We start from the raw sequence: 17,124 nt of genomic DNA on the forward strand, positions 1-17,124 counted from the left end.
CTAGCTTTAATCCTCTGGTTTGAGGGACAGCTTTTATCATATTCTAAATGTAAGTATTTACTTGAACCTATATGACAACTTTCTAAATTTAATAAGAAAACACTGACCTCCACCAAAAAATAAATACAGTTCTGGCTCTGTAGATACAACGTTTTATAAACCTATGTTTTATGCATGGTGATAGCAAATGCAAATATGTTTTGTGTGTTACAGAGCAGTGTTTTCTTACTAAATTTTCTTTAAGCATATATAGATCTAGTATAGGTTGGGAGTTGAAATGTAGATGTTCTTTTGGCCAGTTTACTTTGTATTATTGAAGGGGTTTTTTTGTTTTATTGATTTTATTAGATAAGATAGGAGGATCAGTTGATGCCAGCCATGCATGATAAATCTGTTATTTATGGTTGTGTTGTGTTTTGTTTTAACTGTTTAGGGAAGTCTTATGTTTCATAAACTTAGACCTGTAGATCAACTGAGGCATCTACTTGTGAGTAATGTGGGTGGAGATGGAGAAGAGATTGAAAGATTCTTTAAATTACATCAGGTAATTATTTGTACTTTTTAAAAAATATCATGGTATTTTAAAGAATAAAACAATGAGAATAATGCCTGAATTTTATGTAAGTTAGGATCAAAATACTGTAATTAATAGGTAATCTTAGCAGTCTTCCTTTCTTTACATTGGTCATTATGTGTATGCTAATATTTGGGAGCAGTATTAATAAGTAAAGCTTATACAATAAACTCAGATTTTTATTTGCTATTATTAATAAATTCTTATTAAAGTATACTAGTAAGAGATTCATGTTCAAGTTATATGATAAATGCATTTTTACTAAAACACGGGATATTTGTGGACAAATCTTTTTTTTTTTAATTTTTTTTTTTAAATTTTTTGCCAATGAACTGATGAAAAAATTTGGGGCAATAGTGACAAGGCCATTAGTATTTCAGAGCCATTGCTAGAATTGAGAAGGTAAAACTCAGAAAGCTTAAGATCAAGACTGTTCGATCAAGGTGCCAGGGTTGCTCAGGTGCTTAAGCGGCTGCCTTCAGCTCAGGTCATGATCCCAGGGTCCTGGGATCAAGTCCCGCATCAGGCTCCCTGCTCAGCAGAGAGCTTACTCTTCCCTTGCTCTCTGCCTACTTGTGCTCTCTCTCCATCTCTTTGTCAAATAAATAAATAAATAAATAAAAATCTTTAAAAAAAAAATAGAATATCAGATCAAAGTTAAATACAGAGACATTAGATTCAAATCACCAGCTCTACCACCAGGGTAGATTAGATTACCTGAATTCTGTGAACTTCAGTTTCTTCATGTCTAAAACAGGCATTAAAATATGATGTGGGAATTAATGATATATGATGTGGGAATTAATTTTTAATATAAAAATTAACTTATAGTTATTCTTAACTATGTTTATTTTATTTATTAACTTTATTAATAATTTTTATTTAACTGTTATTTTAACTTAAATAAACATAACATAAAATATGTTTATAAAATAAACATAAACATAAAATAACTTTTATGGTTATTATATTTATTATAGAATTAACTTTTAATATAGTACCTGGCACATGACAGGTACTTAATAAATAGCTGTATTGTTGTTGTTATTATTGTAAAGGTAAAAAGACTATGAGAAAAAAATTAGGGGACTAAACTACGAACTAAAATAGAATCTAGATAAAAAGAAAAAGCATCCTTTAAGGATAGTGCCTATGATAAACTTTCTCCTTTTTTATACCAACTGATTTCATTCACTTAGCAGATATATACTGAGCACCTACTCTGTGCTAGGCACAAATTGAAGCACTGGATACAAAAATACCAAAACTTTTTAAATGTTTATGTTTAATATAAGGGAAGAAAACTTTTTTTTTTTTTTTTTAAACAGGAAGACCAGGCATGTGCAACCTGCCTTATCCTTGCTTGTTCCACGGCTGCCTGTGATAGAGAAGTATCTGCATGGGCCACTCGGGCTTTCTTCAGGTATGTCAGTTTTTTGTTCTTGGCCACTTTTTTTAATGATTGCTTTGGTCAGTGTGATAGTTTAAGGGCTTACCAAACAGTTGAAGAACTATATAAGCAAGATACTAAAATCTTTTTGCAAAAGACTGAAATCTGGAAAGACTATAATACTAATAGAAGTAGGTAGATTAGCACAATGTATGAATTGTTACCCTTGCTCTGGGTTCTGTTCTCTCCAATTTCTTCTGTCTAATCTTTTTTCTATACCTCTTTCTACTTCAGTTACCATATCTTTTTTACTTCCTAAAACACTATACCAATTCTGCTTTATTTGTATCATTGACATTGAGGGATTCTGAATCACTTCAAGGAAACTTGGTATCAAAACAGTATTTTTATTTCGAAAATAGTTAGCTGCATGTAAGAATTTGAAACATGATTTGTTTAAAACAGTTTTTCAAGTGCTGTCTAACCATAATTTGGCATGAAAATTACAGAGCCATATACTCTTAAGTAAATTCTGTGCTTTGCTAACCCTTCTTAGAAACTGCTAGAGTCCTTTATAATTCTTTCTGGTGGAGATTCAAGTCAACAATTTTTAAATAAATGTTGTATCTATGCTTATAGATATAAGCACTGTAAACACAATACCATAAAGTCTCTAATGTTTAAAGCATTTATTTGGGAACTAGCAGGACTTGGAACAATTCCAGCTTTTAAGGTGGATAATTTCACTGAATAAGCTCAATCTCTGTTGTCATAAAAACAGGTACGGTGGTGAAGCACAGATGAGATTTCCAACCACTCTTCCTGCTCCAAGTAACGTTGGTCCCATCTTGGGGTCTCCTGTCTACTCTAGTGAGTACAAAATATTGAAATGAGACTATTTCTAGTAGTTTGAATTTTAGAAACTATGTAGCATATTTTAATGAACAAACCTTTTCATTATATTTTATTTACTGCTGCTGTTTTATTGGGTGAATAATTCTATAAATGCTAACTCTTAAAAGCGATGGTATACTGAGTTCTTTATGTTAGAGAACAAAATAACATGTAACTATTAGTATTTACAGAACTCACTTGTCATTTATCCAAAAGGAAGGAGGTGAATGATTAAATAATAAGTAAACTCCTACCTCAATGTTTTCCAAAGTGGGAATTTTTAGAAAGTTCCTGGGAAATGAGTGGAGTCCCTAAATCTTAAATATTTCATGGGGGCGCCTGGGTGGCTCAGTTACTAAGCCTCTGCCTTCAGTTCAGGTCATGATCCCAGGGACCTGGAATTGAGCCCTGCATCGGGCTCCCTCCTCAGGGGGAACCTGCTTCTCCCTCTCCTGCTCCTCCTGCTTGTGTTCCCTCTCTCGCTGTGTCTCTCTCAGTCAAATAAATAAATAAAATCTTTAAAAATAAATAAATACATATTTCACGGATGGTACCACTCCTCACTCATGCTTAGAAACAGCTTCTCTGCCTAATTTAATCAGATTTTAAAAATTTAGAGGTTATTTTATAAATCTTGATGTTCTTTTCTTTTTAGGTTCACCTCTTCCTAGTAGTAGTCCGTACCCAAATCCATCATTTTTGGGAACACCATCTCAAGGTACCTCTTTTCTTTGTTTTATACTGCTACTACTAGTCTTTTTGAAGAGCTAACACTGTTACCCTTAAAGCTTAGTGATAGAAATATTAACTTGCCCTAGTCTTTTGCAAATAATGTAATTGAATAGAAGTTACATCCAAGCAAGTATTGACATTTGGCCAAGAATGCCTTTGCATAGGAACACTTGTAGTAGTATTCCTGAAAGCTCCTTATTTGGGTACCAGGATTCAAGTTTTAGCCATGTAATCTGTATGATTAGCTCTCTGATACCCGTTGTTAAGGAGGGGTGACTGGAAGCTTTCTTGACTTTTATCCTGCATGCCGACACTTGAAAGCCTACCTGGGAGCATCCATCCAATCTGAGTCTCTTATCAGGAAAAACCAAATTCAATATCTGATTATTCCACTATTTTTGTAAATATTCTTGCCTTTGAACCTAGATAAAAAGGCTTTGGTTATTGAGGATGCTGAATGTTTAAGGTTAAATTTAAAGATTTGTCTTTCTTACATTGTGTACAAGGTGTACATCCTCCTGCCATGTCAACTCCAGTGTGTATCTCAGGAAATCCAGCAACTCAGGCTGCAAGTATGAGTTGTATGGCTGCACCAGAGATTGTGTATTCTGGAAAACACAATGGTATTTGCATTTACTTTTCTCGAATCATGGGGTAAGTTTTGCATGGAATAACCAACTGTTGCTCACCTTGTCTTGTTTTATGGAGTTGAATATTTTTAACTAAATTTGGGACATCATTTATTCCTGTTAAATTTTACTTATAGTTGTTTTAGCTCACTTATTTATCAATATGATTGTTTTCTATTTTCTAAACAATGTATGATTGTTTAGCTTTTTCTTTAAATCATCTAACCATCTATATTTGTTGCTGTGTTTTGTATATATGCATACACATACCTATTAACATACAGTGTTACAAACCACCCCATTAATTCAGCGAAGTATATCTGCTATCAGCTAGGCAGTTCCGGTTTGAGTGAGCTAGACTCACTCTTTTATACACATTCAGCTGTCTGGTTGAAGAGAGTTCTCTCAGTATTGGCTGGATTCTCACATATTTAGGGTCATGTTTGTATGCTGGTCTAGAATGGTCTCTGCTGAGGCAGTTGGGTTGTTTTTCATATGCTCTGTCATCATCCGACAGGTTAGCCAAGGATTGTTATTCATTTGGTGATGGCAAGGAGAGATAGGGGTAGACATTTGCAAAGCTTCTTGACGCCTACCTAAGTTTAGAGTTGGCTTACCATCATTTTAACCTCATTCACTGGGCCAGGGAAACAGCTCCATGCCAACCCAAATTAAAAAATAGAATCCAGTCAAAAATGGGAAGTACACTCATTATGAGAGACACATCAAAGTCATCTTGTAAAAAGAATAAGTATAAGGAGGGACAAAGAATTACAGCCATTTTTGCATTAGTCTACCATATCATCTAGTTAATTATCCTGTCTGTTCTAGATTTGTCTTAGATTTGAAGTAGATGCTTTCATTTGAATCATTTGCTTAAAATGTGAAACAGTGCAACATGCTTGTTTATAATTCATTGCCCATAGTCTTGATTTTTCTTTAGCAGTATTTCATTATGTGAAATAACTTAGGTATATCAGGTTTAGAAATTTTCTTGTTTTCCATTCTTTTGGATAACTTTGTAAAGTGTTAAATCATTGCTGTGCTTTGACAAACACACAAAGGAATTTACTACATAGTGTATTTGTTTTTCGTTTGCACGGCATAATTATTAAAACATTTTTTATTTCAGAAATATCTGGGATGCTAGTTTAGTTGTGGAGAGAGTATTCAAGAGTGGCAACAGAGAAATCACTGCAGTAAGTGTATTGTATTACGCATTTCATTTTGTGTATAACCAGTTTATGATTTAATTGTATAAATAGATTGTTTCACATTTCTTGGTGTTATAAACAAGATGCAGTGGTTATTCTTTTATGTACAAGTCTGTGTACCTGTCCGATAAACTCTCCTTGCCCTGGGTGAAGTCCCAGCTCTGTCACATAAATGATGAGTCATTTTCTTAATACTTCAGTCTGATACCTCACTATAAGAAGAGAACAATAAGACCTCTTCCTCTTAAGGTTGTTGTGAGTGTTAAACAAAATAAGTCCTAATACTTAATATTACTCAGAGCTACTATTTAGTGTTTTGCTTATACGCTCCCGAACTCCATGAACCCACTACTAATTGCCATGCATTAGTATACTTTCTGGAGTGTTGTAAGAATAGATCCTGTAGGGGTGCCTGGGTGGCTCTGTCGGTTAAGGTGTGCCTTTGGCACAGGTCATGATCCCAGAGCCCTGGGATGGAGCCACCCTTCGGGTTCCCTGCTCGGCAGGGATCCTACTTCTCCCTATTCCCCTTGCTCTTCTCTCTTGCTCTCACTCTCTCTCGTGCTCTCGCAAATCAATAAATAAAATCTTTGAAAAAAAGAAAAAAAGAATAGATCCTGTAAAACTTTGTATTATCATGAATTCAGGTAGTAAAATTTTTTTAACATGAAATATGAATGCAATTTAAACTTTTTTTTCTTTTTAAATCTGAAAGATACTAAATATTTTTTCAATTCTGATATTTTTTCCAAAAAACCAGCTTCTAGTTTCATTGATACGTTCTACTGTATCTCTCGTTTCTACCTCATTGATCTCTGCTCTAATCTTGATTATTTCCCTTCTTGCATGTGGAGTTGGTTTGATTTGTTGTTGATTCTCCAGTTCTTTAAGGTGTAGAGATAGCTGGTGTATTCTGGATTTTTCAGTGTTTTTGAGGGAGGCTTGGATGGCTATGTATTTCCCCCTTAGAACCGCCTTTGCTGTATCCCATAGGTTTTGGACCGAAGTGTCTTCATTCTCATTGGTTTCCATGAATTGTTTAAGTTCATCTTTGATCTCCTGGTTGATCCAAGCCATTCTTAAGCAAGGTGGTCTTTAGCTTCCAGGTGTTTGAGTTCCTTCTGAATTTTTCCTTGTGATTGAGTTCCAGTTTCAAAGCATTGTGATCGGAGAATATGCAGGGAATAATGTCAGTCTTTTGGTATCGGTTGAGTCCTGCTTTGTGACCCAGTATGTGGTCTACTCTGGAGAAGGTTCCATGTACACTTGAGAAGAATGTGTATTCTGTTGTTTTAGGGTGGAATGTTCTGTATATGTCTATGAGGTCCATCTGGTCCAATGTTTCATTCAATGCTCTTATTTCTTTATTAATTTTCTGCTTCAATTCTGATATTTTTTAAAGTTCACACTTCTAAGAAGAATATATTTATTTAACATAGTATATGATTCCGTTTATATGAAGTTCAAGAACAGGCAGAGCTAACTGTTGGTGACAATAAGAAAAGTGGCTACCGGGCGCCTGGGTGGCTCAGTGGGTTAAGCCTCTGCCTTCGGCTCAGGTCATGATCTCAGAGTCCTGGGATCGATCCCTGTGTCAAGCTCTCTCCTCAGTGGAAAGCCTGCTTTCCCCTCTCTCTCTCTGCCTGCCTCTCTGTCTACTTGTGATTTCTCTCTCTGTGTGTCAAATAAATAAAATCTTTAAAAAAAAAAAAAACGAAAAGTGGCTACCTGGTAGATGGAATGACTGGTAACTAGAAAGGAGCATTAGGGAACTTCTTGGGTGTGAGAAATATTCTATATTGTGGTTTGGGTGATGACTGTATTAAAACATAAAAAGCTATCAGTTACTGTCTGTCAGTTATACCTAAAACAAAGCAGGGCGGGAGGGGAGGGATGTGGGTATCTAGCCCTTTATTCTGGTCACCAAGCATAAATGATTACTGTTAATGAAGATAGGAAACTTAAAAACTGAAACTTGACATTCAATTATAAAGTATGTTCTTTACATATACAATTTTTCAAGTGTTTTAAAGCTTTTGAAAATACGTTTTTTCTTACAGATTGAAAGTAGTGTTCCCTCCCAACTGTTGGAGTCAGTGCTGCAAGAACTAAAAGGTTTGCAAGAGTTTCTAGACAGAAACTCCCAATTTGCAGGAGGACCCTTAGGAAATCCAAAGTAAGAATAAATAAGATTTATTTGCCTGTTTTTTCCTTTTTCTCTCTGAGATACAATTCTTTTTTTCTTTTTTTTTTCTTTCTATTTTGGACAGTGTTATAAATGTTTTATTTGGATTATTTCATCTGCACTATGAGGTGACCTTCTGGGATGAGTTTTAGGTTCATCCTCATTCTGTAATGAAAAAAAATAATACTGTGCTACAAAGAATATACAAGTATACACAACTAGTTAGGGTTGATGACACTGAGCCAAAGCAAGGGGACATGATTTTGATTCACACTCTTAATCCATAGCTTTCTTGATTATCAGCCATTTATACAACTTAAATTAACAGAGATCCCAGCAAAATAACTGCATCATCACTCTTGACTCTTCTGTCACATCACCCTTAGCAATTATGGGCCCTTGTTCACAAATACAAGCAATGACATTTGTAGAAATGGCAATATCATATAGCTTTCATCCCTTCCTCAGGATCGAAAACAGCAACAATAAATATGTATTCACATGCTTACAGAAGGAAGAAAAATCAGAAAGACTTGTCCAAAATCTAGGAAGAAAATTCCTGTTTGGAGATTAGAGTCTGCCCTGACATCTAGTTAAAGATATTTCATAAAGAAGATAGTGTGAGCCATCAAAGAGAATGAATAAAAAAATACATAAAGATCTATTTCTTAATTAGTCCAATTCACCTATATGTCATTATTCAGGATTGGCTTGATGTCCTGACTTCACCATTCTCTGCATAGACTTCACTGAAGAGAGGACTGTGCCATGGGTCATGCTGGAGTCAGCGATGTCTGGGCTCCATTTTTTCTGCCTCATATTGGAACCACCTTTGCTGACTCCTTCCTTTGAAGTGCAGTAGGGGTTTGGGTGAGATGATGCAGAAATAAGTGGAACTCCTTGTGTATCATACAGAGTGCAGAGCATTTCACACATGAGATACAATTCTTGTTATAAAATTCATCCTTTGAATTTTTAGTTCAGTGGTTTTTAGTATATTTATAAGTTGATGCTGTTATCACCACTAATTCCAGCATATTTTCATCATGCCAAAAAAAAAACCCTTTACCCATTAGCAATTACTCCCTGTTCAGGCCGCAGTAGCAATAATAATACCATAGAATGGCTTAAACAACAAACATTTATTTCTCATAGTTCTGGAGGCTGGAAGTCTGAGATCAGGGTGCCAGCATGGTTGTGTTCTGGTGAGGACCCTCTTCCTCATTTATAGGCAGCTTCTTTCTTTCTGTGTCCTAACATGGCAGAGAGAAAACTAAGTGACAAGCTCTCTGGTCTTTTATAAGGCTGTTAATCTCATTGTGGGTGCTTCACTCTCATCAGCTGATCTAAACCTAATTACCTCCCAGAGGCCCACCTCCTAATACCATCACTCTGGGAATTGGGACTTCAGTATTGAAATACAGTGGGACACAAACAGTCCATAGCACTCCCCATTACCTGTCCCTAGCAACCACTGATCTATCTGTGTCTGTGGACCTGCCATATTCTCGATCTTTTATGTAAATGGAAATGTGGCCTTTTGTTTCTGGCTTCTTTGAGCATATTTTCAAGTTTCACGTGTTTTAATGTGTATTGGTACTTTGTTTCATTTTTCAGTTCATCAGGTGATGCTTATTTGGGTTATGTTAGCTTTTTGGTTGCTATGAAAAATGCTGATGTGAACATACCTATAAAGTTTTTGTGTGAGAGTACACTTAGGATAAAAAAATTTTATTATAGAAATAATATGGGCTTTTTGTAAAGATTTCACTTTACTGACCAGAAAATTTATGATCTGAAATATAAGAGTATAAACTATATGAAACATATAAAGGTATTTATTTAAAACTGCAAATAGAACACTTTTATAGGTCCTCCCCTGACAAACCCTGGGGCCAGGATTTGGTAGTTGCTGCTGAAAGAAAACCCTTGATTGCATCCTTGCCCTGTGACTGTACCAGTGCAGCTGCCACTCAGTGGGACAGAGAGACTGTTCTGTGACATCATAGTCAACATTGTATCATTCTCCTGCTGCTCGAACCTTAGGTCTTCTCCCTAAAAAAAAAAAAATAATAATAATAATTAAGAAATTTTTTTTTTTAAAACTGCAAATAGAATCTAAATAGGCATACTTTTATGAAATATTGTATATACTCACTGCATTATATACTGTATGTACTGTATATATTGTATATACTCACAATGTAGTTTAGAACTTTATAAATCAGTGGAATAAATAATTTATATATTGGCTGCATATTTTTCCATTATTTATATGCAAATATTTAATGTATAACTCTACTAATATTTGTAGTGTTTCTGTTTTTTCATGTTATAAACAAGGTGCAGTGGTTACTCCCCTTTATACATGTTTGTGTACTTGTTCAGTAATCTTCAATGAATTTCTTGAGAAGTAGAATTATTGGGTGTAAGGACTTTTTTAAAAATGTTGATATTAAAAAAAATAAATAAAATGTTGATATGTAGGGGCGCCTGGGTGGCTCAGTGAGTTACGCCTCTGCCTTCAGCTCAGTTCATGATCTCAGGGTCCTGGGATCGAGCCCCCCATGGGGCTCTATGCTCAGCAGGGAGCCTACTTCCTCTTGTCTCTCTACCTGCCTCTCTGCCTACTTGTGATCTCTCTCTCTCTGTCAAATAAATAAATAAAATCTTTAAAAAAAAAAAATGTTGATATGTAGGGGCGCCTGGGTGGCTCAGTGGGTTATGCCTCTGCCTTCATTCAGCTCAGGTCATGATCTCAGGGTCCTGGGATCGAGCCCCACATCGGGCTCCTTGCTCGGCAGGGAGCCTGCTTGTACGCTGGCGCTCTCTCTCTCTCTCTTTGACAAATAAATAAAATCTTTTAAAAAAAAAAAAAAGGACTAACATTAAGAAAAAAAGATGTTGATACATAGTATTTTGTTGTCTCCTGAGAAAGTTATACCAATTTTCTTTATTTTGAGCCTTTGGAACACTCTATAAAGTATATCTTAACATACAAATTGATTTTTCCCTTCTTTTGTTAACATAGTTTAAGAGTCTTTATCTTTTCATAAGATGGTTTAACCTCTTCCCATGTTTGGCATTAGTTTAATGTTTGATCTTATTCTCACTGTCCTGAATTTTGCCTTTTGTTGTGTGTTTTGTTTGTTTTTCTTTCTTTCACCATCCCCTTATTTTACTGGATTGATCAGACTTCTCCCTACCCCAAACACAGATTTAGAAGTTTTATATGTGATTTTCTTTCTCTAGTAGTTAGTTTTAAATTCTGAAAAATACATATCTCTGTCAGTGTTAGTAATTGGACAGAGCTATTATTACTCCTTTTTCCCCTACCCTCCACCTGTATCCTTCTTGGAAATTATCTGGATTTTAGTTGTAAGGTATTTTTTCTTTTTCTTTTTTTTTTTTAACATTATATTCTTCTGTTAATAGTTTCTTAGCAGTTTATTGAATTTTACCGTTATAACTGAAGTTGTCTGTTAATTTAATACCCTGATACTTTACTAATTTCTCTTTAGTTAGTACTTTTTTCATTGAGCATTTTGGGTTTTTCAGATATATAGTCCTGTCATCTGCAAATAGAGATAATTTTAGCTTTTCTTTCTAGCTCTGATTGCTTTCTCCTGTCTATATAGGCTGGTATCTCCAACACAGTGTTAAATGGTAGTGGAGATACAGTTGTCATCTGGGTCCTGCTCCTGACTTCAGTGAGAAAGTTTGTAGTGTTTCCCCCTTAAAGATCGTGCCTACGTAGATAGTTCATCATACTAAGAAAGTATTCATCTATTTCTGTTTTATTGAGTTTTCATATAAAGTGAGTATTGGAATTTGTCAAATGTCTGCATTTTGCAGAGATGATATTTTTTCCTTTTATTAACAGATTTTCTCATTTCAACCAACCCTTCATGCTTGCAACATTAGTTTCACTGAGTATTTGTTAATAGCTTCTTAGGATGTAATTTATATGCCACAAGATTCACTTATTTTAAATGTTTGATTCTGTAAATCTTAGTAAATATATAGAATTGTGCAACCATCATCATAATCCATTTTGGGAACATTTTCTTCAACGCAAAGACATTTCTTTTGTCCATTTGCAGTCATTTCCACCCCTTAGCCTCAAACACTTATTAATCTATCCTATCTACAGATTGGCCTATTGTTGACATTTCGTACAAATGGAATTATATAATTTGTGGTCTTTAGAATCTAGCTTTTTTGCTTAGCATTATTTTAAGATTCATGTTCGAGGTCCAGTTTGCAATGTAAATCAGTACTTCACCCCTTTTTATTGCCTAATGGTTCTGGGGTTGTAAGGTCATAATCATTTTCTCTCAGATTTTCATTTATAGTTTGTTCCATTTTCTTCCTAAACTTTAATATTGCAGAGGAAAAATACATTGCCTTTCTGATTCTCGTTTCTCTGTAATAACTTGTGTTAGCTTTGAAGGTTTTTATGCTCTTTGTCTTTATTACTAAAAATTTAGCAATTTCACCATGTCTTCAGTATGTCTTTTTTCGGTGAATATTGAGAACTAAACTTTCTCAGTGAGCATTTAGAACTAGACTTAAGCCTTGGTGAATTTTCTTCTGTTTTGTATTTTTTTTATTATACTATCTGAGTACTTCCCTTCTCTTGGGAAAATCCTATTAACTCTCCTGGATCTAGCCTCAGTTTCTTCTCTTTTCTTCCATAATTTCCTTTCTTCCATTTATTGTGGTGGTGGTTCTCTAGATTACAGAATTCCTAGAGCTGATGTTCTCGATCATTAAATATTTATATATATATATATATATATATTTTTTTTTTTAAAGATTTATTTATTTACTTTGTTTGGCAGGGGCATAGGAGAGGGAGAGAGTGTCTTAAGCAGATTCCGCAGTGAGCGTGGAGCCTGATGCTGGGCTTGATCCCTCAACCCTGAGATCATGGCCTAAGCTGAAACCAGGAGTCTGGCATTTAACCAACTGTGCCACCAGGGACCCCAATTATATTTTAAATAGCTCTGTTTAAAGATTTTTTTTTTTATTTATTTATTTGACAGCGAGAGACAGGAGATCACAAGTAGGCAGAGAGGCAGGCAGAGAGAGAGAGAGGGAAGCAGGCTCCCCGCCGAGCAGAGAGCCCGATGCGGGACTCGATCCCAGGACCCTGAGATCATGACCCGAGCCGAAGGCAGCGGCTTAACCCACTGAGCCACCCAGGCGCCCCTAGCATCTGTTTAGGAACACCTGGGTGGCTCTCTCGGTTGAATGGCTGCCTGCAGCTCAGATCATGAACCTGGGGTTCTGGGATCTAGTCCTGCATCAGGCCGCCTGCTCAGCAGGGAGTCTGCTTCTCTGTTTCCCTGCCTTTGTGTTCTTGCTTGCTCACTCTCCCTCCCCCTCAAAAAAAATAAATAAAATCTTTAAAAAAAAATAGCATCTGTTCAATTTCTCTGATACATTTTTTTCCTGGCCATTATATTTTTAGTTCTAAGATCTCTTTTATTTTCCATTTTTCATGAGTTAGCACTTACAATGTGAATACCAGATTTCACGAGGTAGATTACCTGTCAAACAACAAGACTGACATTCTCCAGAGGGCTGATATATACAGCAACATGGATGACTGTCAAATATATGATGCTATAGAAAAGAAGCCAGAGTAGAATTATATTACATTACTGGAAAAGGGAAAAACTGTAGGGGTAGGGGCGCCAGGTTAAGCATCTGCCTTGGACTCAGATCATGGTTCTCAGGGTTCTGGGATGGAGCTCTGCATTGGGCTCTCTGCTCATCCGGGAGCCTGCTTCTTTCTCTCCCTCTGCCACTCTCCCTGCTTGTGCTTTCTCACTTTCTTTCTCTGTCAAAGAAATAAGTAAAATCTAAAGAAAAAAAAACCTATGGGGTAAAGAAGAGATTAGTGGTGGCCAGGCTTAGGGGTGGGAAAAGGGTTTGGATACAAGAAACAGCACAAGAGAATTTGGAGCATGACGGAACTGTTCTGTATCTTGATTGTGGTGGTAGTTACATGACAGTATGCGTCTGTCAAAATCATAAAACTACACATGGAAAAGGTAGATTTTATTATGTAACTTGAAACCAAAATGTTGCTCATCTTTAAAGGATGGTAGAAACCAATTCATTATTTTTAAATTTGGCAGATAAAGAGAAAGAAGCAACCATTTATCTAGCCTTTCTGAATAAAAATGGACATCACGATAACCAAATAATTGAAACTTTAAGCATCCAGGAGGTTAAAATGATTCAGTTTTAAATCATCATTTATTTGCTTCACTATTCTACTACTTCACTATTCTGTAGAGGAAAGGAATATTAAAAATGTATCCCACCTTATTTATATTAAATATTCAGAATAGGCAAACTTAAAGAGACAAAAGTAGGCTAGCAGTTACTTAGGGTAGGGATGGGAGAGATGGGGATTGACTGCTAATAGAGAGTGGGTGAAAATGTTCTAAAATCAGATTGTGGTGATAGTTGCACAACCCTGTGAATGTATTTCGAAAAACTAAATTGTGTACTTTAAATGGTTGAATTGTATGATGTATGATTTATATCTCAGTAAAGCTGTCAAAAACAAATACACATTCTGAAATTTGTTTCAGTACAACTGCCAAAGTGCCACAGAGGCTGATAGGATTCATGCGTCCTGAAAATGGAAATACCCAGCAGATGCAACAGGAGCTGCAAAGGAAGTTTCATGGTAAGTTATTCCTTCTGATCAGTTGACTGTACATGACCCCCATAAAGAGTTTTATTCATCAAGTAGAAAACAGTGGATTGAATAGAAAACAGTGAACATCCCTTAATAAGATCTGGTTTTTGATAACACAAATATTTTTTATTAAAATAACATCAATGTGGTTAAGAAAAGTGGGACTGTATGGCTTTCATGTATTTCCATAACTTTCAGCCCATTAAGTTTTTTCCTTTCCTTTACAAGAAACATGATAACGTTTTTTTTTTTTTAATTTTTTTAAGGATTTTATTTATTTGAGAGAGAATGAGTGAGAGAGAGCATGAGAGAGGAGAAGGTCAGAGGGAGAAGCAGACTCCCCAAGGAGCCGGGAGCTCGATATGGGACTCGATCCTAAAGTCCAGGATCATGACCTGAGCCGAAGTTAGTCGCTCAACCAACTGAGCCACCCAGGCGCCCCATGATAACCTTTTTTATTTCTTTCTTTCTTTATTTAATATTTTATTGATTTATTTGAGAGAGAATGAGAGAGAGAGAACGTAAGAGGGGGGTAGGGTCAGAGGGAGAAGCAGACTCCCCACCAAGCAGGGAGCCCAATGTGGGACTCGATCCTGGGACTCCAGGATCATGACCTGAGCTGAAGGCAGTCACCCAACCAACTAAGCCACCCAGGCACCCTGATAACCTTTTTTAAAACAAGTTTTTAAATTGTAAAATAGACTACAATTTTAAGCACATTCACTTGGTTGTGCAAATGTCACTACTATTCATCTCCAAAACTGTTCTCATCTTCCTAAAAAACTCTGTACTAAAACAGTAACTCCCCATTTCCCACACCATCCCAGCCCCTACTACTGTCAATCATTTGTTGTTGTTTTTTTTTGTTTCTGAATTTGACTACCTAATATACTTCATATAAGTGGAATTGTACAGTGACCCCCTTTGCAACCGGCTTATTTCAGCTAGCATATGTCTTCAGAGCTCATCCATGTTGCGGCATATGTCTGAATTTCCTTTCTTTTTAAGACATTATTCCATTGTATGTCTACAGAGGTTTCCCCCCTGCTCTCTGAAAGTGGTGTTCCTATGAAACCTTTCATAAGCCAAAATGGTGGCATAAAGTTAGGAAGTAATTACCATTAAATTATATGGAAAATTTTTTGAGCATTCCCAGACCCTAAAAAATAACCTTTCTTAGGCTTTTCTGTTCCTTAGGACACTTTATTTACCTATTTTAGTAATCTCTATGCCCATTGTGGGGCTTGAACTCCTGACCCTGATGAGATCAAGTCACATGCTCTTCCAGCTGAGCCAGCCAGGTGCCCAACCTTAGGACACATTTAGAGATAAAGCACAGAATTCCGTAGACACATTTCAAAGTTGTAGCAGCTTGATGCTGAGGTGATCTGTGTGGTTTCTGGGAAAGGGGTTTGGCAGGGTGCATGCTGCCTCTGTAAAGGCTCACTGCAGAACAAACACTGAATACTGGGTTTAGGGTATTGTAGCGTGAAAGCAGAAAAAAAGCCTTGGGTTTTTGAACACTTGGGTTGCTTCCACCTTTGAGGTATTGTGAATAATTCTGCTATGAACGTGTAGTACAAATATAAATTTGCTTTCAGTTTTTTTGTTATGTACCCAGAAATGGAATTGCTGGATCATATGGTAGTCTGTTTTTTAATTTTTGAAGAATTTCCATACTGTTCTCTATGCACCATTTTACATTTCTGCTAGTAGTGCACAAGTATTTCAATTTCTTCACATTTTCACCAGTTATTTTTCTCTTTTTATAATCTCCATCCTAGTGGATACAATGTGGTATCTCATTGTGGGTTTTGATTTGCATTTTCCTAATGATTAGTGGCACACCTTTTTATAGGTTAAAAATGTGAATCAAATTTTTGGTTGGTTTTGTTTTTGTTTTTTTTTCTATTATAAATAGTAACAATCAAGGAAGAAGCAATGTAATGGAAAACTTAAAATCATCAATTACTCCAGAAATAGTTTGGAATAATAATAAATCATTGCTTAAATTTTGCCTGCCATTTGGTTTTTTAAAAGAATTTTTGAGTTCTGTTTGAGCCATTTCTGGTTGATAGATCTTTGCTAATTAAGACCCAGCCATTTACTCTTGTCCTTTCCTGCTAGTCCTTCTAGTTTTCTGTTTACTATTTCATAAACATTTTTTCGTTACTGCTATTGGTACTTCAGTAAGGTCTTAAGCCTGACAATACCAAGCATTGGTAAAGATTAAAACAAAAGGAGGGTTCAGATTGCTGACACATGTATGCTGAAATGACTACTTTGGGGAGCAATTTGATCATAGCCTATAAAAGCTGAAAATGCATGTATATTGAAACCCGGCAGTTTCACTTCTAAGGATACATCGTATAGCAGTCTTTATCAGACTTTTTTTCTTATGGTAAGAAATACAGTTTATGTTATGACCTTGATGTTTGAAAGCATATATATATAACTGAAACAAAATTATAGGAAATAACTGCCTGTTTTACACGCTAATATTTTCCTTTTTTATTTTATTTCCTTTTTTTTTTTTATAAGTAGTCTCCATGCCCAGTGTGGGTCTTGAACCCAAAACCCTGAGATCAAGTGTTGCATGGTCTACTGACTGAGCCAGCCAGGCACTCCAGTTCTCTTTCCTTTTTAAAGGGGGGGAGGTAGATGTCATGACTGACTGAATTGATTTCATGACTTGCCCATTTATTTATTTATTTTCACCAATTTATCTTAATCCAGGGTTTGAGGAACATAGTCCTAGAGAAATCTGATGGTGCTTTTCAGGAGT

At 35.8% G+C, this 17,124-nt stretch overlaps 1 protein-coding gene across 1 annotated transcript in view; it reads left to right on the forward strand.

The window, feature by feature from the left end:
• NUP155 (nucleoporin 155) overlaps positions 1-17,124 on the forward strand; it is a 66,029-nt gene that overhangs the window by 23,099 nt on the left and 25,806 nt on the right. Inside the window, exons 14-21 of the mRNA XM_046000655.1 lie at positions 434-544; positions 1,903-1,997; positions 2,746-2,834; positions 3,514-3,576; positions 4,097-4,244; positions 5,352-5,418; positions 7,494-7,609; positions 14,230-14,327. Of these exons, the coding sequence (XP_045856611.1) occupies positions 434-544; positions 1,903-1,997; positions 2,746-2,834; positions 3,514-3,576; positions 4,097-4,244; positions 5,352-5,418; positions 7,494-7,609; positions 14,230-14,327 (787 nt within the window). The remainder of the gene's footprint in view (positions 1-433; positions 545-1,902; positions 1,998-2,745; positions 2,835-3,513; positions 3,577-4,096; positions 4,245-5,351; positions 5,419-7,493; positions 7,610-14,229; positions 14,328-17,124) is intronic.

The sequence above is a fragment of the Meles meles genome, chromosome 3 (assembly GCF_922984935.1).
Source record: "Meles meles chromosome 3, mMelMel3.1 paternal haplotype, whole genome shotgun sequence".
NCBI classification, from domain to species: Eukaryota; Metazoa; Chordata; class Mammalia; order Carnivora; family Mustelidae; genus Meles; species Meles meles.